Below are 22,606 nucleotides of genomic sequence, written 5' to 3'. Positions count from 1 at the left end.
GCATTGTTGGGAGGTTTCTCTCTTTTAATCAGTCATTATTTCCTATTTCATGAAAACAGATTTGATTAGACCTTTGAAATTAAGAAAAAAAATCGTTCTGTTTAAGAGGGTATATAAATGTCATTCCCTTATTATTCAAGACACTGTATGTACATTTTTCTTCTATATTACAGGATCTGACTTCCTTTCCATGTATGGTAAAGTTGTTCTTCCATCTTTTTTCCCCTCCCTCCAGAAGAGAACATGATTACTTAATTCTCAGATAAATCAATTCAAATATTAAAGTAATAGACTTTGCATAACTTTGGTCTCTGCTTTCCATTCCCTTAGAAAAAGAAAAATCATGGTTTGTTCAGAAACATGTATCAAAGTGAGAAGAATTTATTCTTTTCCATATTCTGTTTGCAAATATTTCACTCCTGTAAAACAATATTGTATGTCTTTAGGAATTATTATATTTACCAGTTTGAAGGGGGGGGTTAAGTTTCTTAAGCATTCTGTTAAATATTTTCTTAATTTACATACATCAGCCTTTGTTTTCTTGTTTTGTTTTCCAATCATAATTACTGATTAGCTAGCAGAGACACCTTTATAAAGCAAAAGACAAAAACTTGAATTTTGCTGGTACAACTTTTTCAGTCATCCTGTGACAAGCCTGCTCCTTAATAGATTTTCAAAGGTGTTGATGAGGAGCTAAAGGGAAAACATGATGTGTCATTATTCCATTCATTATGGACAAAAATACATATTCTTAGAATCAAAGGTAGACTTTTTATTTGCAATCTATACTGTGAGAGATTAAAGCACACATGGAAGAAGTGTGACTGATCTATAATACTTCATAAATATTGTAAGGTGTCCTGATTACTGGGATGTTTACTGTATAATTATAAATGGGTAAATCAATGTTTTTGGGAAACATGCAAGGCAATAAAAGAATTATTTGAAATAAGACATCTCCCAGCAAACAACTGGGGCTTGCTACAGGACAGTGGAAGAGCCATTGGCTCTGAAAAGACTGGTTCGACCTCCTACTAATCCCACCAAACTAGTTTTGGACTACCAGGGCTAAAATGCTCAAGAACTGAGAAGACAAAGGAACACTAGCTCGATAAAAATAGACTCCCTCCCTCTAAGAGTTCACGTACCACGAACACTTGGTTTGCAGCATGCCAGCATGTTTAGCCTGCTGCACATGAAGTATTTGTGTGCACCAGCAGGGTTCACATAAATACTTAGTGCACAGCAGGCTAGCGTAGGGTAGATTCACACTGCAGCATGCAGCAAAGTAAGTATTTGTGTAGACAAAACCCAAGGGAACTTCTGTCAAACTCAGTCAGGTTGCCACCCAGGACCTGGTGATGTGTCTGAAGAAATTAGGCCTTCCTTGGCTTCCATCAGGGTGCTAAGCATGGTTCATATACAAGGTACCATAACTCCAGCCCTGATCTAAGAGTGGGAGACTCAGGTGATTCTGCCTCAGAAGTAAAAGGCAAGAAGTCAGACTTCTGAGCGGGTATACTCAGAGAGGGAACAGAGATGCAGCGAGCCCTGTAACCATGACAGCATGTATGGAAAATTCAAGTATTGCTGGTGCATGATCTGAAACTGTTATGAGATCAGTTTTAAAAGAATGTTTAAGAGAAAGCAGGTAGTCTGCCACCACTGTGGGGCTCCAGGCCATATAAAACCAAATTGTCCAAAATTTAAGGTCATCCCACAATCTGCACCCACAACCCCCACTGTGAGTGGTAATGCTACCACCTTGATTTCCTTGAAGAAACTGCAGAGAAGGAGAATAGCCTCAAACTATATTAGGACTGAGTCTTGGGAAGGTAGTGAAGAATGTAAGAGTGCGAGAGTGAATGGCACTGAATGCACAGAGTGGAGAGAGACTGACTCACTAGTCACTTTGGAAATGTCCTCAAGTTCTTGTCTGAGGAGGATAGCACCTTACCTTTTGTGGAGGAACTTGAAAATTCTTCTGTTGTACCAGAGTCTGCTCTGGGCTGAAGTAAAACATAAAAGGAGTTTATGACTGCTCAGCAAGCTGATACTTCTTTGGAAGAAGAGAGGATTGTAGCTCAGAATGATGCCCCAGCTGGGGAAGTAAAAAGGTAGATTTTTTTATACAAGGTTTTTCTGTACGGAAGCTCCTATAGAGAAGAAGAGGTACCCTGGCAAGATTTGCAAGCTGGTAGTTGTACTTGAAAGATATAGGAGAGAATTGCTCCAGATAGCCCATGACTGCTCATTTGCAGAACAGTCAGGAGTGGGGGGGAAAAAAACTGAGACTGAAACAAAATTTCTATTGGCCTCACATATTTGAGACAGTAAAAGATTATTGTAAAAGTTGTGACTTCTGTCAGAAGCATAAGGGATTAAAGGGACATTGCAAAGCACCACTGCAGCCTTTTCCCATTATTAAAGAGGCATTTGCCAGAGTGTCTGCAGATATTGTGGGATCTCTCATTAAACCTTCCAGCAATGGAAAGAGATATATACTTCTTGTGGGGGGTTCTGCCACTAGGTATCCTGAAGCCACAACCTTGTTTAATATTGAATTTGAATCAGTGGCTACAGCTTTATTCATCATTTTCAGCAGAGTAGGCTTTCCCAGAGAAATCTTGTCAGACCATGGTGCAATCTTCATGTCTGAAGTCTTTAAAAGGTTACAGGAATTACATGGAGTGAAGCATTTAAAAGCTGTTCCTTATCACCAAGAAACTAATGGGCTTGTGGGAAGATTTAATGGAACCATAAAAAACTATGCTAAGAATGTACGTCTCCCAGTGTGAAGACGACAGACCTATTACTTCCTTACTTTTTATAATCATACAGAAGTGTTCCCCAAGAATCTATTGGGTTTTCCCCCTTTGATCTCCTGTATGGGAGGCAAATGAGGGGACCCCTTGATTTGATTGGAGGCTCTTGAAAGGGCAATACTGAGGAAACAGGGCAGCCAGTAGGGAAACTCATTTTAAAGAGAATTTGAGATTATGATGGATTTAGTCTAACAGAACCTTAATAAAAGTCAGGAAACTTGGAAAGTTTGGTATGAACGGCATACTGAAGAAAGATCATTTGATATTGGTGATCTGGTGTAAGTGCTGATTCCTGTGAGGAAAAATAAAGGATTATTGGGAAGGACCTTCACGGGGTGATTGAAAGAGTGAATTAAGTCACATATAATGTAAGGAAGCCCACTGGCAGAGGAGATGTGCACACAGTGAATATCTATAGATTAAAAGCTTACCATGAAAGGAAGACAGCAATAAACATGATTTATTGTGATGAGAAAACATTATGAATCCCTTTAATTGATTTGGTCAAAGAGAGCAGGGGAGAAACTTCTCTGGAAAGCATTGAGTTTGGGGCAGGTTTAAATCCAACCCAAAAGCAGGAAATGCTCACCCTTTTAAAGCACCACAAAAACAGGTATTTAACAGGTTTAACTGACAAGACCGTGCACTCCATTCAAACCTTGGGGTCCCACCCACCGCTTAGAAGAGCATACTGGGCTAAAGGAGAAATGCAGAAACAATTCCAGGAGGAGGAGGGAAGCATGCTTGAAAGGAGGGTAATCACAAAAAGGGAAGAGCAGTGCTTTAATGTTGCTGTGTAGTCGAGGTATCAGCGCTGGGAGAGAGCTCTCCCGATTCTGTAAAAAAAAAAAACCACCACACGAGGGGAGTGGCTCCCAACTGGTGCACTATCTACACTGCCATTTTTCAGCGCTGAAACTTGCAGCGCTCAGGGGGTTGTTTTTTCACACCCTTGAGCGAGAAAGTTTCAATGCTGTAAAGTGGCAGTGTAGACAAGACCTACATTGAAAAGCCCCTGCTATTGTAATGGTACTACAAAAATTCAAAGCCGTAAGACTGTGTAGATTAAAGAAAACTAAATGCTATCACCCAGCCTGACCCATACCCTATACCCCAAAGAGAGGACTTACGGGACCTGTTGGGGTGCAAAACAAGCACACCAGATTTGATTTGTGGGTACTAGCAAATTCTCTTAGATGCTGATGCCCAGTTTAAAAAAAAAAAATCAATCTGCTTTTGTAGTGGAATCTGGACTATATGAATTTAAGTTTATGGGTTTTGGATTAATAAATTCAGGGACTACCTTTCAGCAGCTTGTTAATGAGGTACTGCAGAGGTTACAAACATTTGCCAGTGCCAATATAGATGATTGACTTGGCTATCTTCAGTAACTCCTGGCAAGACCATGTGTGAATTGCATTACAAAAAAAAAAAAAAAAAAGCCAACCTCACTGTCAAGATCTCCAACTGCAAGATGGGGGCTGCAGAGGTGTCCTACCTACACAACACAGGTGGCCAGTGGGTTAGTTCACCCCAACCCTCTAAACGTAGAGGCCATTCAGAACTGGCCTGCCCCTCAAACCAAGAAGCAGATCCAGTCCTCTATTGGCCTGGCCAACTATTGCTGAAGGTTTGTAAAGGGGTTTAGTGACACTGGAGCCCCCATAGCAGACCTTATAAAACTAGGCCAGGTGATATGGAAAGCAGCCTGTGAGAAAGGCTTCCAGAACATAAAAGAGGCTTTGTCTAAAAAGAGCCTCTTTTGGTCAGCCCTGATTTCAGCTAACCATTCGTGCCGTGTACTGATACTTCCAACACTGGTTTGGGCACAGTAGTGATCCAAGATGGAATAGGAAGCAAGAGGCAATCCTACTGCCTACTTAAGAACTTAAAACTCACCCCCCCACTGAACAAGATTATGCGGTCATTGAGAAAGAATAATATGCCACTGTCTGGGCTCTTAGGCAACTTAAGCCTTATTTGTGTAAAAAAAAAAAAAAAAAAAAAAAATGTTTTAAGCGATCATGCCCCTTTGACGTGGCTGCACCAAGGCAAGGGCACCAATTCAAGATTTTACTTGGAGTTTAACCCTACAGGAATTTAATATGGAAATAATTCATATCCAGGGAAAGGAGAATGTAATGGCTGATGCCTTATAAAGAATGGGAGAACCCTGAGATGTATTCAGGAGTGTCAGTGACTCCCATTCATATACAATTTTTGCACTGAGGGTATGACACTAGCTGATCAGGTCATGCTAGAGCAGGGATTCTCAGATTTTTGTACTGGTGACCCCTTTCACATAGCAAGCCTCTGAGTGGGACGCTCCTTATAAATTAAAAACACTATAGCCTACCTTGCTTGTCACCATGAAAGGTTTTCCTCCTTCCCCCCCTCCCCGCTGCTGGTGATGGCTCATCTTAAGTGATCACTCTCCTTACAGTGTGTATGATAAAACCCATTGTTTCATGTTGTGTGTGTGTGTGTGTGTGTGTGTGTGTGTGTGTGTGTGTGTGTGTGTAAATCTCCCCACTGTATTTTCCACTGCATGCATCCGATGAAGTGAGCTGTAGCTCACAAAAGTTTATGCTCAAATAAATTTGTTAGTCTCTAAGGTGCCACAAGTACTCCTTTTCTTTTTGCGAATACAGACTAACTTGGCTGCTACTCTGAAACCTGTTATATATTTAACACTATTATAAATGCTGGAGGCAAAGCGGGTTTGGGGTAGAGGCTGGCAGCTCGCAACCTCCCATATCATAACCTCACGACCCCAAGGGGTCCCAACCAAGTAATGGTTAGATGTACAAGTGCGTATTCAGATGTTTAAACTTCATGAAAACTAGTGGAATATTACTTGTATATTTTCACTTATCTGTTCCGGTCATAATGTAACAGAAAATATTTACAGGTTTCAGAGTAGCAGCCGTGTTAGTCTGTATTCGCAAAAAGAAAAGGAGTACTTGTGGCACCTTAGAGACTAACAAATTTTTAAATATTTAGATGGTAAATACCCTTATAACTAAGTTACCCATCAAAAATCTTGGTGAAATGCTAATGAAGGACTTAAAGACTAATAGAAAATGCTAATTTCAAAGCAAGTGGTTATTATGTATATAGCTGGAGATCAGAAGTCTAAGTGCACTCCTCACCTCACCCTCAAAGGAAAAGCCCATGTGGTTAGAGAGACAGCTTGCTTTCTGTATGAAGATACGATAAATATGGATTCAAAGATCCTTTATCTCTGGACTGTTTGGATTCTAACAGGACAGAATAAGTGAACAAGAAGATGGAGATACCCAGAGTTATTCTGAGTAGCACTGAAAGACTTTTGATAAATTGGTATATATTACTACATCTCTGCCACCACTGGTAATTATAGATTGGTTAAAGCAGTTAAACTATATGTACAAGTGAGTCACACTTATTAACTCATTTCCTTCTCTTAGCTAATAAACCTAGAGTTAGTTATGGGCTTGGCTGCCAGCCTCCTCTCTGATGCAAAAATCCAGAGTACCAATTGATCTGGGATAAGTGACTGGTCTCTTAGGACTGGGAGAAACCGGATATAGTGTGATTTTAAGTTTAAGTAACCTTTTATCACAAAATTCAGTTTGCCTGGGTCGCAATATAGACTGGAGAGGCTAACGGAAGTGTCTGTGACTCCAGGGTAAGACTGGTAAAGTGATCCAGGAGTTCACATTTATTACTGGCTTAGTGAAAGCTACTTAAAAATATACCACTAGTTTGGGGTGTCTGCCCTTGTTTTCTGACAGTCTGTCCTGAGATTGGAGCAGCTTACTGCTTGGTTCCTGACAGCATGACAATTAGTACATTAGCTAAATTATGACTTAACTGGCATCACAGAGACTTGGTGGGATAAGTCGCATGACTGGAATAATGGCACAGAAGAATGTAGCTTGTTAGGAAAGAAAGGAAGTGTTGCATTATACATCAAGAACATATACACTTGTTCTGAGGTCCAGAAGAAGGTAAGAGGCATACCACCTGAAAGTTTCTGGGGAACGATAAAACAGGTAAAAAAAATTAGGGATGATGTCATGCTAAGGGGTCTGTTACACCACCAAATCAAGAACAAGAGATGGATGAGGAATTTCTAGAATACCAGAGATATTCAATGTAAGACCTGATAGTAATGGGAGACTAACTATCCAGACACCTGTTGGAAAAATAATATGGTAAAACACAAAGTTTCCAATAAGTTCTTGGAAAGTATTGGGCACAGCTTTTTGTTTTAGTAAGTGGAGGACGCAACCAGGGTACAGTCATTTTAGACTTTATTCTGACCAAAAGGGAGAAATTGGTAGTGAGTCTGAAGGTGAAAGGCAATTTGAGTGAAAGTGATCATATAATATGACAAATTCCATGATTCTAAGGAAAGGAAGGACTGAGAGCAACAGAATACTGACAATGGACACCAGAAAGGCAGACAAACTCAGAGAACTTATAGGTAAGGACCTATGGGAAGAAAAGCTAAAGGAAAAAGGAGTTCAGAAGAGCAGATTAGTTTCTCACAGAAACTATACTAAAAAGGTACAACTACAAGCCATTCAAACATGAAGAAAAAAAATAGAAACAGTAGTAAGTGTCCAATACGGCTCCTTCAAACGCTCTTAATGATGGAAAATTAAAAAGGAATCCAACAAAAAGTGGAAACATGGACAAATTGCTAAGTTCAAAAGAACATAAGTATGTAAGGACAAAAATCAGAAAAGCTATGACACAAAATGAGTTACACCTAGAAAGGGATATCACATAAGAAGAATGCATCCAATGAAGTGAACTGTAGCTCATGAAAGCTTATGCTCAAATAAATTTGTTAATCTCTAAGGTGCCACAAGTCCTCCTTTTCTTTTTGCGAATACAGACTAACACGGCAGCTACTCTGAAACCTGTCAAAATAAGAAGTTCTTTAAATCAGTGGTTCTCAACCAGGGATATGCATACTACTGAGGGTACTCAGAGGTCTTCCAAGGGGGTACATCAACTCATCTAGTTATTCGCCTAGTTTTACAAGAGGCTACATAAAAAGCAATAGTAAAGTCATACTAAAATTTCATACATACAACAACTTGTTTATATTGCTCCATATACTATACACTGAAATTTAAGTACAATGTTTATATTCCAGTTGATTTACTTTATAATTACATGGTAAAAATAAGAAAAAGCATTTTTCAGTAATAGCGTGCTGTGATAATTTTGTATTCTTGTGTCTGTTTTTGTAAGCAAGTAGTTTTTAAATGAGGTGAAACTTGGGGTATGCAAGACAAATCAGACTCCTGAAAGAGATACAGTAGTCTAGAAAAGTTGAGAGCCACTGCTTTAAATACATTAGCAGCAAGAGAAAGATGAAGGAAAGTGTAGGTCTACTACTTAGTGGGGAAGGAGAGCTAATAACCGATATCAAGAAGGCTGAGGCGTTTAATATCTATTTTGCTTCAGTCTCCACTAAAATGGGTTAATGATGACCAGATATTCAACACAGTTAATATTATCAAGGAGAAAGGAACACACTTGAAAAATTGGGAAAGAACAGGGTAAAAAATATTTAGATAAGTTAGAGGTATTCAAGCAGGCAGGAAATTCATCCTAGAGCTCTTAAGGAACTAGCTGAAGTAATCTCAGAACCATTAGTGATTATCTTTGAGAACTTTTGGAGAACTCTTAAGTCTCCAGAGGACGGCAGACGTGCAAACCTAGTACCTATCTCTAAAAAGGGGGACAGAGGACCCTGGGAATTCTAGACCTGTCAAACTATCTTTCCAGGTATCAAAGTTACTGGAACAAATTATTAAACAATCAGTTTGTAAGCACTTAGAGGATATATAGGTTGGTAAGGAATGGACAGCTTGGATTTGTCAAGAACAATCATACCAAACCAACCTAACTTCCTTCTTTAACAGGGTTACTGACCTACCCGATATCGATGAAGCAAGAGATGTGCTATATTTTGATTATAGTAAGGCTTTTCACACAGTGACACATGACATTCTTATAAGCAAACTAGGGATATGCGGTCTAGATGAAATTATATATGGTGAGTACAAAACTGGTTGAAAGACTGAACTTAAAAAGTAGTTATCAATGGTTCATTGTCAGACTGGAAACGCCTATCTAGTGGAGAGGTCAATCCTTAGTCCAATACTGTTCAACACTTTAATCAATGATTCAAACAATGGAATGAAGAGTATGCTTATAAAATTTGTGGATGACACCAAGCTAGAAGGAGTTGCAAGCACTTTGGAGGACAGGATTAGAGTTCAAGATGACCCTGACAAATTTGAGAATTTATTTAAACTCAACAAGATGAAATTCAATAAAGACAACTGCAAAGTACTTCACTTGGAAAGGAAAAATCAAATGCGCAATTACTGCTGACAAGAATCTGGGGGTTTGGATCACAAACTGAAAGAGTCAACATGATGCAGTTACAAAAAAAGATCATCATTCCGGAGTGTATTAATAGAAATGTCATATCAGACACAGGAGATATCTGTCCCATTCTACTCAGCACTGATGAGGCCTCAGAGAAGGCTTCTGGGTGGACTCCTCCTGAAGGTCGAAACAGCAGACTGGACTTCTACATAGAGTGCTTCCGCCGACATGCATGGGCTGAAATTGTGGAAAAGCAGCATCACTTGCCCCATAACCTCAGCCGTGCAGAACACAATGCCATCCACAGCCTCAGAAACAACTCTGACATCATAATCAAAAAGACTGACAAAGGAAGTGCTGTCATCATCATGAATAGGTTGAAATATGAACAAGAGGCTACTAGGCAGCTCTCCAATACCACTTTCTACAAGCCATTACCCTCTGATCCCACTGAGAGTTACCAAAAGAAACTACAGTATTTGCTCAAGAAACTCCCTGAAAAACCACAAGAACAAATCTGCACAGACACACCCCTAGAACCCCGACCTGGGGTATTCTATCTGCTACCCAAGATCCATAAACCTGGAAATCCTGGACGCCCATCATCTCAGGCATTGGCACCCTGACAGCAGGATTGTCTGGCTATGTAGACGCCCTCCTCAGGCCCTACATTACCAGCACTCCCAGCTATCTTCGAGACACCACTGACTTCCTGAGGAAACTACAGTCCATTGGTGATCTTCCTAAAAACACCATCCTAGCCACTATGGATGTAGAAGCCCTCTACACCAACATTCCACACAAAGATGGACTACAAGCCGTCAGGAACAGTATCCCCGATACTGTCACGGCTAACCTGGTGGCTGAACTTTGTGACTTTGTCCTGACCCATAACTATTTCACATTTGGGGACAATGTATACCTTCAAATCAGCGGCACTGCGATGGGTACCCGCATGGCCCCACAGTATACCAACATTTTTATGGCTGACTTAGAACAACGCTTCCTCAGCTCTCGTCCCCAATGCCCCTATTCTACTTGCGCTACATTGACGACATCTTCATCATCTGGACCCATGGAAAAGAAGCCCTTGAGGAATTCCACCAGGATTTCAACAATTTCCATCCCACCATCAACCTCAGCCTGGACCAGTCCACACAGGAGATCCACTTCCTGGACACTATGGTGCTAATAAGCGATGGTCACATAAACACCACCCTATATCGGAAACCTACTGACCGCTATTCCTACCTACGTGCCTTTAGCTTTCATCCAGATCATACCACTCGATCCATTGTCTACAGCCAAGCGCTACGATATAACCGCATTTGCTCCAACCCCTCAGACAGAGACAAACACCGACAAGATCTCTATCATGCATTCCTACAACACCCACCTGCTGAAGTGAAGAAACAGATCGATAGAGCCAGAAGAGTACCCAGAAGTCAGGCCCAACAAAGAAAATAACAGAACGCCACTAGCCATCACCTTCAGCCCCCAACTAAAACCTCTCCAACGCATCATCAAGGATCTACAACCTATCCTGAAGGACGACCCATCACTCTCACAGATCTTGGGAGACAGGCCAGTCCTTGCTTACAGACAGCCCCCAATCTGAAGCAAATACTCACCAGCAACCACATACCACACAACAGAACCACTAACCCAGGAACCTATCCTTGCAACAAAGCCCGTTGCCAACTCTGTCCACATATCTATTCAGGGGACACCATCATAGAACCTAATCACATCAGCCACACTATCAGAGGCTAGCTCACCTGCACATCTACCAATGTGATATATGCCATCATGTGCCAGCAATGCCCCCTGCCATATACATTGGCCAAACTGGACAGTCTCTACGTAAAAGGATAAATGAACACAAATCAGACGTCAAGAATTATAACATTCAAAAACCAGTCGGAGAACACTTCAATCTCTCTGGTCACTCGATTACAGACCTGAGAGTGCTATCCTTCAACAAAAAAGCTTCAAAAACAGACTCCAACGAGAGACTGCTGAATTGGAATTAATTTGCAAACTGGATACAATTAACTTAGGTTTGAATAGAGACTGGGAATGGATGAGTCATTACACAAAGTAAAACTATTTCCCCATGTTATTTCTCCCCCCCCACCCCACCCCCCACAGTTCCTCAGATGTTCTTGTTAACTGCTGGAAATGGCCTACCTTGCTTGTCACCATGAAAGGTTTTCCTCCTTTCCCCCCACTGCTGCTGGTGATGGCTCATCTTAAGTGATCACTCTCCTTACAGTGTGTATGATAAAACCCATTGTTTCATATTCTCTGTGTGCATAGAAATCTCCCCACTGTATTTTCCACCAAATGCATCTGATGAAGTGAGCTGTAGCTCACGAAAGCTTATGCTCAAATAAATTTGTTAGTCTCTAAGGTGCCACAAGTCCTTTTCTTTTTGCGAATACAGACTAACACGGCTGCTACTCAGAAACAAGTTTCTTTCACAAATGAGATTTTTGTGACAAACTGTCCAGAAGAAAAGACTTTTCTATATACCGGCTGGTTTGAATTCAAAGTTAGTATTTCTCAGCTTCAAAACCACAGGTCAATAAACAATTTCATTTTTAATTACGTCTACAACACTGTTCTTATACCTGCCTACCATTTATTTGCTATTCTATTCCATTTACTTGTCCACTATGATTAGGCAACACAATGGGGGCAGCTGAAACCAAATACATTTTAAATAAAAGAAAACTTGATTTTTTAAGTATTGTAAAATTTAGGGCCAAATCCTGTTTTATTTACTCATACGTCATGTCTAATGAGGTAGGTCCATGCCATTCAGCTCTTAGTTTAAGTATTTATATGAAATATAAATCACAAAAAGTTGGTGTACACTTAGACCTAAAGACCCATTGATGACAACTGCTAGAGGGGATAAGGGGTGCATAGTGATTTCCTGGGTCTGACGTTTGCATAATAGTAAGCCAAAGGGCAGCATGTAAAGTCTCTGTTAAGAGCCCATAGCTCACTGGTCATCAGTCATTTTAAAAGTTATGTATCTACACTAAAAACAGTGTTCTGAGGTATGTAATGTTAAGACAGGTCACAGACGGTGATAAATAGATTCTGGGTCAGGCAGGAGACAATTCTTTCCCTGGCTGACCATGACTGTCTTACAAGGGAAGTCTACTTGCATACAGAGCTACCAGCTAAACAAGACTGTGAAGTCAACAAGAGATTGCAAAATCTCCAGAAAAGGAACACAGAGCGGGGGGGGGGGGGGGGGGGGAAATCTTGTTTATGACTCAGATAAAATAATTCGTCTGGTATATCAGGAGCGTGCAGGGAGACATATGGTATCCTTCACCTAGGGGACCAGCAGCCAGCATGCTTGTCTTATTAACACAGGGTCACGGCGACCCTGGCTGTTACAAGCTGGGAGGAAGATTTTGGGTGTGCTAATCTTTGAGACAGAAGAATGTCTAAGTTTATACTTGTTTTCACTATAAACAAATATAAGTGCCATGAGTTAAGCAGAACAGTGATCCCAGTAAGCGGAGGTGTGCTGTTCCTTTGAGAACAGTGGATCTGTGAATTCTGTGAATGTCCTAGAGAACAGCAGCTGAACATTCCAGGGCAATGCTTGAAGGGCTCAGAGACTGGAAGTTGCCTATCACTATCCTGCGGAAGATCAACAGGTCCTTAGCAGATTGGGAAGAGAGTGCTTGTGTTATCTGGGCACTGATCCCAGGCAGGGACAGACAAAGCTTCTGCACACTAAGGGCAGATGTAGTGAAATGCTTCACTAGCCTGGGTGCCCTCAGGAAGCGTCACATACAAGATTTAAGGATATTGTTCAGATGTTTGTTTTCGAGAGGCTATTTTTAGACTTCAATTTGTAAACATTTATATTATAGTAGTGCCCAAGAACTCCACTGTAATTCAGGTCCCCAATTATGTTAAGCACTGTACAAACATAAGAGACAGTGCCTACAAACATCTTACTATCCAAATAGACCAAAGGAGGGATTAATTGTGATCTCCAGTTTACAGATGGGTAATGAAAGTATAGAAAGAGTGAACGGATTTGTCCAAAGTAATGCAGGAAGGCAGTGGCAGAGCCAGAAATTGAATCTAGGTCTCCAATGTACCAGTGTAGTACGCTACCCACTAGACCAGAGGTGGACAAACTACAGCCCGCGGGCCACATCTGGCCCGCAGAACCGTCCTGCCCCACCCCCAAGCTCCTGGCTGGGGAGGCTAGCCCCTGGCCTCTCCTCTGCACACTTCTTGCCCCACCCCCGTTAGAAATGGCAGAAACTGAGTTTAATAAACAAAACAAATTTTATTAACTATAAAAGGCAGATAAGGGGTAACAGAACAAAACAAAAGCAGATTACTAAGCAAATGAAAACACACACACACACACACACACACACAGCTAGTTTCACTAAAGAAATGAGTTTCAAATAGTATTTTTCATCCTAGATATTGTTGCAGACAGGTTGCAAAGTTTCCCATGGTTCAGAGTTCCAGTTATATTCCCTTTCAACTGCACCCGTCTCAGTGTGGATACTCCCCTGCCTTCAGTTTTTCTTCTTGGGAAGACAGGCCAAGGAGAGGAGTCCTGTTTGCCTTCCTCCCCACTCTTAAATAGGTTTTACATAAGACAGGAATCCTTTCGTTTCCCCAAACTTGACCTCCCTTCCCTTGTCTTGTAACATTCCCAGGTAATGTTTTAGTATCAGGTCACAAGACCACCTGACTCTGTAGGATCACAGAGTCCATGAGTCAGTGGCGGTATGGAGGGTCCACAGGAAGACCAAGCTTTTAGCAGTTCATTGTCCTTGCTGATGGGCCATCTGCCCTGTCTGACTTTTCCATTGTTGTACCTGAAGTGTTAGCAGTGGGCGTCACCCAAAGTAGCACAGTTGAAATACAGATATATAGTCAATATTCCCAACTTCAGATACAGAAATGATACAGGCATACAAATTGGATAATCGCATTCAATAAATCATAATCTTTCCAATGATATCTTACATGAGCCATCTTGCATAAAGTATACCTCAGTTATGTCATTCATATCATATCAGAAGAACATTTTCAGAAAGAATATGGAATGACATGTCTCAGTCCCTAGCAGAGAGACATAGTTGAACTCCACAGTGTATTAAAACTTAGGGATGCAATTTTTCCCTCCAAAAGAATAAAAAATTAAAAATAAAAAAATAAAAATAGTAGTGAGAATTCAGTTTCTTATTACCTTTGCAAACCTCAACCCAGGATCACTGAAGATTGAACATTCTCAGTCCAGTATGGTAAAGTCTCTCCAATAAGCAGGGATAGACAAGAGGAAGCCTGGTGATCCAATGTCCCTCCCACTGGACTCGTGGGAAAGAGTTGGCCACTTTGGTTGTTCCTGTCATGCTTTCTAGCATGGTCAGGCATCTAAGAGTGTCTTCTTCATGAATCTACTGCAGCTGCTGTACTTCTGGAACCAGACTGAGACCAGGGATGTAAAGTTTAAACCACAACTGTCTTTATCAGAGACAAAAGAAGATGGCTCCTACGGAGCATGCAGACCTCAAGTGTGTCTACATCATGTGTGATACCCCTCACAATGGGAGGCCCTCTGGGGATTACACAGAACTAATTTTAAAAGACCGTAGCACACTGTTCCAGCCCAGCAATGTCTTCAGGAGCCATGTAGTATGGAGCACTGACATCCTTCTTCCTAGAAGTTGCGGATCTTTAAAGGAGAAAGTAACACTCATCACACCCACAGCGGGAGCAGGAAAATACTCTTGACCCTCCAGCCAGCAGTTCTCTATGAGCTAACTGCAGATGCTCTGCATAAACCTTGCATGGTAGTGAAGACTTATTAGCAACTCATCAGTACAAAAAGGAGCAGCCACTTAAAGCCTGCCACTACAGTTATTTACGAAATCCCCAGTATTTTCCTAGCTATAGGACAGCATGTCAAATTTACTCAGTAAAGAAGGCTAAATTCCACTTTTAGTTACAGTCCATTGACCTGAACACAGCTTTGGGACTCTATATCTCCTTACATTCACAGCAGAACTCTACTGTCAGCATGAAGATTTCAAGAAACAGGATAGAATTTGGCCTTTACTAGTAACTAAAAGTTTCATCATCATAATTTAATTACTTCATTGTCACATTCAGTGGGAAATAAACCCCGTCCCACCCAACTATTGTTTAAGAGTAGTAGCTGTGTTAATCTGTATTCGCAAAAAAGAAAAAAAAAGAAAAAAAAAAGTACTTGTGGCACCTTAGAGACTAAAATTTATTTGAGCATAAGCTTTCGTGTAGCTCCCGAAAGCTTACGTTCAAATAAATTTGTTAGTCTAAGATGCCACAAGTACTCCTTTTCTTTTTGCCAACTATTGTTTTTCTCTTGCCTCCCCCTAGTCTATTTGTCTTTCCTGTCTCTCCTTTCTTCTTCCTTCTGCATTTCCTTCCCTACAATAATCCTCCTCTCCCACCACTAGATTTCTCACTCCTTTCCCCAATCCACATGCTAAAATTATCAGCAATATAATAGTTAATGTTGACAAAGTGTCCTTTACCTCATACTCTGATTAGATTAATAGGGCACATGGGAGATCATACCTCTCAAAGCCACAAACCACATACAGACTCAGGAAAGTAAACATTTTGTTCTTTTACTCTGTTGATTTGGGAAGTTCTCAAAACCATGAGAGCTAGAATTTTATTTCAGAAGCTGACATTCTGCAGTCTGAATATGTCACGCAGGACCCAAATACACCAGGTGGGCCTAACACAGACTCTGGGCCATACATTTGATGCCCAAGCACGTTTATGAAAAAAGAGAAAGAATAGACCACCCAATGCCCATAAAGTCCTGAGGCAGAACAAAGAGGGAAAGGGCATGTATGACCTTTTCTACTCTTATCCCCGTAAGGACATCAATACATATATCTCATGTGTCCCAGAGCAACACCTTCATTGTTGAGAAGTAGCAAAAACGTGTGAATACCAATACATAATTGGATCTGCCACAAAGGGACTCTGAAGAATTACCATAGGTTTAATTCAGACACTAACAAGTTTCAGCTGCTGTGAGAAATAAACTTTTATTTACTAATTTCTGTGCATTTAAATTCTAAGCTAAAGTATTTAATTATATGTAGTCTCATAACTAGACATTTTAAGTGCTGACCTGATTTAAAATTATGATTTTATTTTTTCCTCTTGACACCTTCTTCCTGAGAAGAAAAGGAGTACTTGTGGCACCTTAGAGACTAACAAATTTATTAGAGCATAAGCTTTCGTGAGCTACAGCTCACTTCATCGGATGCATTTGGTGGAAAAAGCAGAGGAGAGATTTATATACACACACACACACACACACACACACACACAACTCTGAAACCTTCTTCCCGAGATAAGCATAAGATACATGTGAGGTTTAAATGGCTTTCATAGCACACAGTCAATTTAGATGAAGTGAGCTGTAGCTCACGAAAGCTTATGCTCTAATAAATTTGTTAGTCTCTAAGGTGCCACAAGTACTGCTTTTCTTTTTGCGAATACAGACTAACACGGCTGCTACTCTGAAACCAGTCAATTTAGACTCACTGAAAGAAGAAATCTCTATTTTAAAATACTTCCCCCCCCCCCAACTTCTCTGCACTGTAGTCTTGACATTGAGTAACATCTGGTTAGTACTGAGCCATTAATAAACTAAATTCTGCCTACAAGTATATAAATTGGTATTTAGATCTTGCTCCCTGCATTTAATTAAAAAGGGACTACCAACTTGCTCTTAAGAGTACTATTTTCAGAGCCAGACTGCCATCTAGTGATCTTGAGGATTATATACCAGAAAAAAAAAAACTAAACAAAAAAACAAAAGGAGGAAAAATAAAAACGCTCACATTTTACACCAACACATTGGTACGATACCAGATCATTTGTTAGTATTTATATTTGCTTATTGCTGTTTTGCTGGTTAGTGGAAAAAACCTTCAACAACAAACACTTAAAAGATCCTTTTGGCCCTCATTGGTAAGAGTATCATAAGGACTTTATTTTTTGCATATACATTACACTGTGTAAACAGTCTCCTGGTAATACAACTTGTATTTGCTTTCCCTTGTGCTTTACTACTAGAGACATTTGCACAGAAACAGGATATTTGCTTGAGAACCCATCTGCTCCTGCTGCTTATTTCCCCGTTGAAATCTTGTGTTAATTTTCACAGCAACCAAATGTAATGTCACAGAGATCTTATTCTAATGCAAATATTAGTATTCAAAAGTTTATGGTGTTAGATTTCTGTAGCTATGATTTTTAAATTTGCCTACCATGAACAAAGTTACAGATAAAAGATAGACCGGTAGCCTATTTGAATGTTACAGTAAGAAAGAGGGTGAGGAATAGAAAGAAGATATGCCCACCGAATGCATCCAATGAAGTGAGCTGTAGCTCACAAAAGCTTATGCTCAAATAAATTTGTTAGTCTCTAAGGTGCCACAAGTACTCCTTTTCTTTTTGCGAATACAGACTAACACGTCTGCTACTCTGAAACTAGTTAAGTCAGACAGGCTTAGGGCTGGTCTACACTGCCCCACAGTTTGAATTACAGTGGGGTAAATTACATAAACACCAGAATGCTGCGCTGTAACTCCCCATGTCGACACTGTATGAGAACAAAAAATTTCCTAGTTCACATTAAAAGTAGTCAATAACGTGAACTAGGTACCTTTTTGTTCAGCCTACAGCATCCACACAAGGTAGTTACAGCGCAGCACTTCAGAGCTTGCTGTAATTCACATCCCTGTAGTCTGAATTGCAGGGCAGTGTAGACAAGGTCTCCCTTGCGTGCTTAAGGCAATCACTGATGCATACTATCTTATCTCCTATTACTCTTAACTACCATGCAGGTAGCTATAGATATTACCCAGCATGTAGTACATGAAACACTGACATTTTACACTCTGATAATGTTTTTTTATTAGAACCACAAAAGCCAAGTTAAAAACCATACATTCTATGGGTAACCAGAAGAGAGCTATTTCAATTGTAAAGCAGAAATTCAGAAAGGACTTCTTTGCATGTTCTGCGAAAAAACACCATTAATCAGAAGAACAGGACTCTAACAAAAGAGCTATGAGCCTGACTCTTCTCTCACACAAATCAGGACTAACTCCACTGAAGTCAGAATTACACCAGTATAATTCAATTCCAACCTTTCCCCTAGGCAACTGAAAGAGAAAAATCAGTTGTACTTCTGAGTCCAGATTCCTATAATGGAACAAAAGGATTCTTGAGAATGTGCCATTGAAGAGATGCTCAGACAGCACAATGATTCCATAAGAGGAAGTAACAGTTAAGATTTCCAAGTGTTTTGTATAAACTTCCTCCTGTCTTTCCTCATTACTAAGCCAAGATTCATGAGATTTACCACATCACTCAGTTCTTGGATAAAGTAACATCTTATTTTCCATACAGTTTCTCAAGTTATGCTTTTCATGTCTAGTAGGTTACAAAACTGACTATCCTGGTTAATTTGTGGACAAGGTAACTAATATTTTTTCAGGCTCCTTCTACACAGGCCAGAAAAAAAAAAAAAAAAAGGAGTAAAAGAATTAAGTTTTAAAGACAGCTCAAATATGGTTCTAACACTGGCTAGCTGAACCACATGAGAAAGTGGTATACTTCGGTGGAGAAAAAAAAAGTGTTAAAACCGAATTGAATATAGGGCCTAAACTCAGTTCCTGGTCAATTATACACAGGATCCAGAAATACATGTTACCTCATTTTCTTTGTGGAAGCAATACAGTTGGTATGAATGACCACAGGTTACTAGTTGCAAGTAAAGATAAATACATCTTATCTGATCTTAAGAGACACTACAACCTGGAATTCTTGTAAAAGCCAAAAACAAACTTTTTGCAAGCCTACTTAGTTGAAAATAAAATTAAGTTATAAACTTGAGGCCAAGTTCAATGCCTAATTTGGAAATTCCTATTAAACAAAATCATTAAATCTGTTAAAAAAACATTGATCTTCAGCTATACCAAAACAAAAACAAACTCATTTACATGATTTTCCCCATGAGACTCATCTAGGATCATAGCTACAGCAGGAAAAGGAAAGATTTTAAATCTAATATTGCTTGTACAGAAGCAGCTAACTCACCATATTTGTCTCGCAACCCAACAGTGCACCTGAAGACTCCACCAAAGGCTACATCTTCGCCAAATATTACTGCAAAATAAGTCATACATAGTTTAATTTTATTTATGAATACAAACATCCATCTAGCATGAAAATTAAGATAATCCTATTTATTCTATTCTAACCATTTATAAACTGTTAGTGCAGTCCTCACCTAAATTTTACTGCTTCCATTTACATTCAACATCAACATCTTAAGTGTCAACATTCATGATTGAGCGAGAACAAGTTTTAATAGGTTTCTAAACAATTTACTGAATATACGCTACTATAAAATACTATAGTTAAAATGAAAGGCATTGAATTTTAGATGTCATGTCCAAAAGGAGGATTAATTTGACCTCAAAGTACTGTATTTTTTATCAACAAAAAGTTCAAAGCATTTTAAATATAGTATGCCCATTAGCAATCAAGATTCCCCCCTACCTCTCCTACACTCTCATAGATCAGCACTACCTTTAAAAAAAAAAAAAAAAAAAAAAAACCACACAGTACATTTAACAAAAGGAGAGCCACAGGAAGGGGAAGAAGAGGAGTTAGTATGACAATACACTTTCTGGCCCAAAATAGACTGTTTAAACTATTCTAGCTATGTTTCACAAACTACTGCAGGAACATTTCAGAAAAATATTTAATTAATACCACAGCACTACAAAGTCTTTTAAAAATTCCAAGAAGTTTAGTGTATGACACTAACCAAACATCTGCTGAATTTAGACATTCCATTTTAAAAAGTTTAAGGTCTGATGCAATCTTTCCTTTTAATCAAAAAAAAGAAAAAAGGACATCACAAGTGAAGACTCCTCAACCACTAATATTTGTAAGCTTCAACTGGTTTCATTTCCCATTTCATTTCTACGTGATTTTAATGCTCCTGAAAAATGCTGAACTGATCACCACAAATGTTAATTGATCCATTAAATAGCAAGTTTCTCCAAATGTCCCACCCATGTACTACAGCTCTGATCTGGAGGGACCACCTTTAGGGAAAAGAAGGCAGTCCAATAACTGTGCAAGTTGCCAGCTTAAATACTCACCATTATTATGCTCTTTGCAATGTGGACTATCCATCCACTAGCAACTATACAAACCACCAAAAAGCCATTAGACAGTAAATAGATCCAGATTTTAAAAGCGATCAAGCCCTTTCCCTTAAATTGGTTGATTGTTGAATTTTTTTTTTATAAATAATTTTAGGATTTTTAGGGCAAGGCTACTTTTGATTTCTCATTGAGAAATACAACACTTATTTATATATTAAATATATAAAACTAGAGCAGGGGTTCTCAAACTGGGGGTCGGAACCTCTCAAGGGGTTGCAAGATTATTACATGGGGGGTCACGAGCTGTCAGCCTCCACCCCAAACCCCGCTTTTTCTCCAGCATTTATAATAGTGTTAAATATATTTTTAAAAGTTTTTTAAAGGTATAAGAGGGTCGCACTCAAGGCTTGCTATGTGAAAGGGGTACCAGTACAAAAAGGTTACAAAGCTGAACCACAGTCATGATGGGACATAGATGATGCGGGCCAGCAATTGGATGCAAAAAAATAACGAGGGAGGATGATGTAGAGGTATATCTCCTGGCCTTTGAGAGGACAGCCCTGCAGGAGGCTTGGCCCTGAGAACAGTGGTCTGGCATCCTCGCTCCATTCCTGTGTGGGGAGGCCCAGAAGGCCTACTATGATTTGCCTGAAGAGGCTGCAGCAGATTACCCCCAGCAGAAAGCAGAGATCCTGGCCAGATCCGGGGTAATGACGGCAGTGCGGGCCCAGCGATATCATGAGTGGAGGTACCAGAAAAACAAAATCCCATGGTCCCAATTATATGACCTTATCCATCTTGCGCGGAAGTGGTAACGAACTGAGTCCCAGAGTCCGGGGGAAGATACTAGACGTTCTCGTCATCGACCAGTACATGAGAAGACTACCACCAGACCTTCGCGCCCGGGTAAGCCAGAATGAACCCTCCACCTACAACAAGATTGTCACACTGGTAGAGACGCGAAGGACGGCGAGGGAGCTGACCTGACCAGTTAAGGAAGAAGCACCCCAGGTTTAACTAGCAGCTCCAGAGCTTGGGTGACTGGGCCACCAGGAGAGCCCAGGTGGAAAAAGAGAGAGGCTGAAGGCCCACCAGAAGCAACAAAGAGTCGGAGCACTGAGGGGGAAGAGGATCGTGATGTTAGACTGCCTAAACCAAGAGACCGGGGAACACCTAAGGCGCCATACAGATGTTACGCCTGTGGGGAGTGGGGACACATAGCTGCACAGTGTCCCAATGCCGAGGAGCCTATGCAGTGTAACCTGGGGAAACTGGGCAGACCCATGCTCCCTAATCCACCTTATGAGGGTCTCACTAACCCCACATATGTACACCAGACCAGTGAGGTAGGGACCACAGCACAGATTGATTCGGGAAGTGCTATCACACTTGTCTCGGGGAAGCTCGTGAAGCGTAGTCAGCTGCTGTGGGCTAAGCGTAAAGGGATAACATGCGTCCATGAGACAGTTAGTTATTACGCCACCATCCCAGTAAAAATCAAGATTCAAGGGAACACTACTGAGGTAGCAGCAGGTGTAGTCCCTAAACTCCCATACCCGGTGCTCATAGGGAGGGACTTCCCAGGGTTTGGAGGCTTACTCCCGGTAGGGGAATTGGAGAAAGGGGGAAGCCCTGAAAGTAGTGAGGCATCCACAGTAGACTGTCAACCCCCAACCTTCTCTGAAATATCCCCAGATTTGTTCTCCATGCCCAGACAGCGTAGAAACACAAACGGAAAGAAGGAAAGCTAAGGCCTTGGGAACCCGAATACTGGCCCAAAGCCAGAGGATCGCTCTTGTAGTAGGCGACCCAAGCAGCTGAAAAGGAGGCCACCCAGAGGGAGAAGCACCTGAGTCTGAACCCTCACCCTAATGCCTCTGAACCAGTAGATGCAACGAGACTAGCCCCCCTAGATCTCGGGACATATAGCCCCGGGAGAGGAAATTTGGATTGGGACCGAGGCTGAAGACCCAAGGTACAACAACATTAGGAAGGAGGTGACTGAAATAGATGGGGTCCCCGTGGAAGGGAAAACCCAGGGACCAGAACCCTACTTCATAATGAAGAAGAATCTCTTATACTGGGTTGCACCAGTACAGGGGCAGAAGGTACAGCAGATCCTAG

General features: G+C 40.7%; 1 protein-coding gene across 6 annotated transcripts in view; it reads right to left on the bottom strand.

The window, feature by feature from the left end:
* The window catches only part of BCKDHB (branched chain keto acid dehydrogenase E1 subunit beta), a 321,362-nt gene that overhangs the window by 285,468 nt on the left and 13,288 nt on the right, over nucleotides 1-22,606 (bottom strand). For all 6 annotated transcript variants that reach the window (XM_043510555.1, XM_043510554.1, XM_043510556.1 and 3 more), the window contains exon 3: nucleotides 19,401-19,469. In XM_043510555.1, the coding sequence (XP_043366490.1) occupies nucleotides 19,401-19,469 (69 nt within the window). The remainder of the gene's footprint in view (nucleotides 1-19,400; nucleotides 19,470-22,606) is intronic.

Source organism: Dermochelys coriacea, chromosome 3 (genome assembly GCF_009764565.3).
Source record: "Dermochelys coriacea isolate rDerCor1 chromosome 3, rDerCor1.pri.v4, whole genome shotgun sequence".
NCBI lineage: Eukaryota > Metazoa > Chordata > Testudines > Dermochelyidae > Dermochelys > Dermochelys coriacea.
Note: the sequence above shows the minus strand (reverse complement) of the source record. Positions and strands in the feature narration are given on the sequence as shown.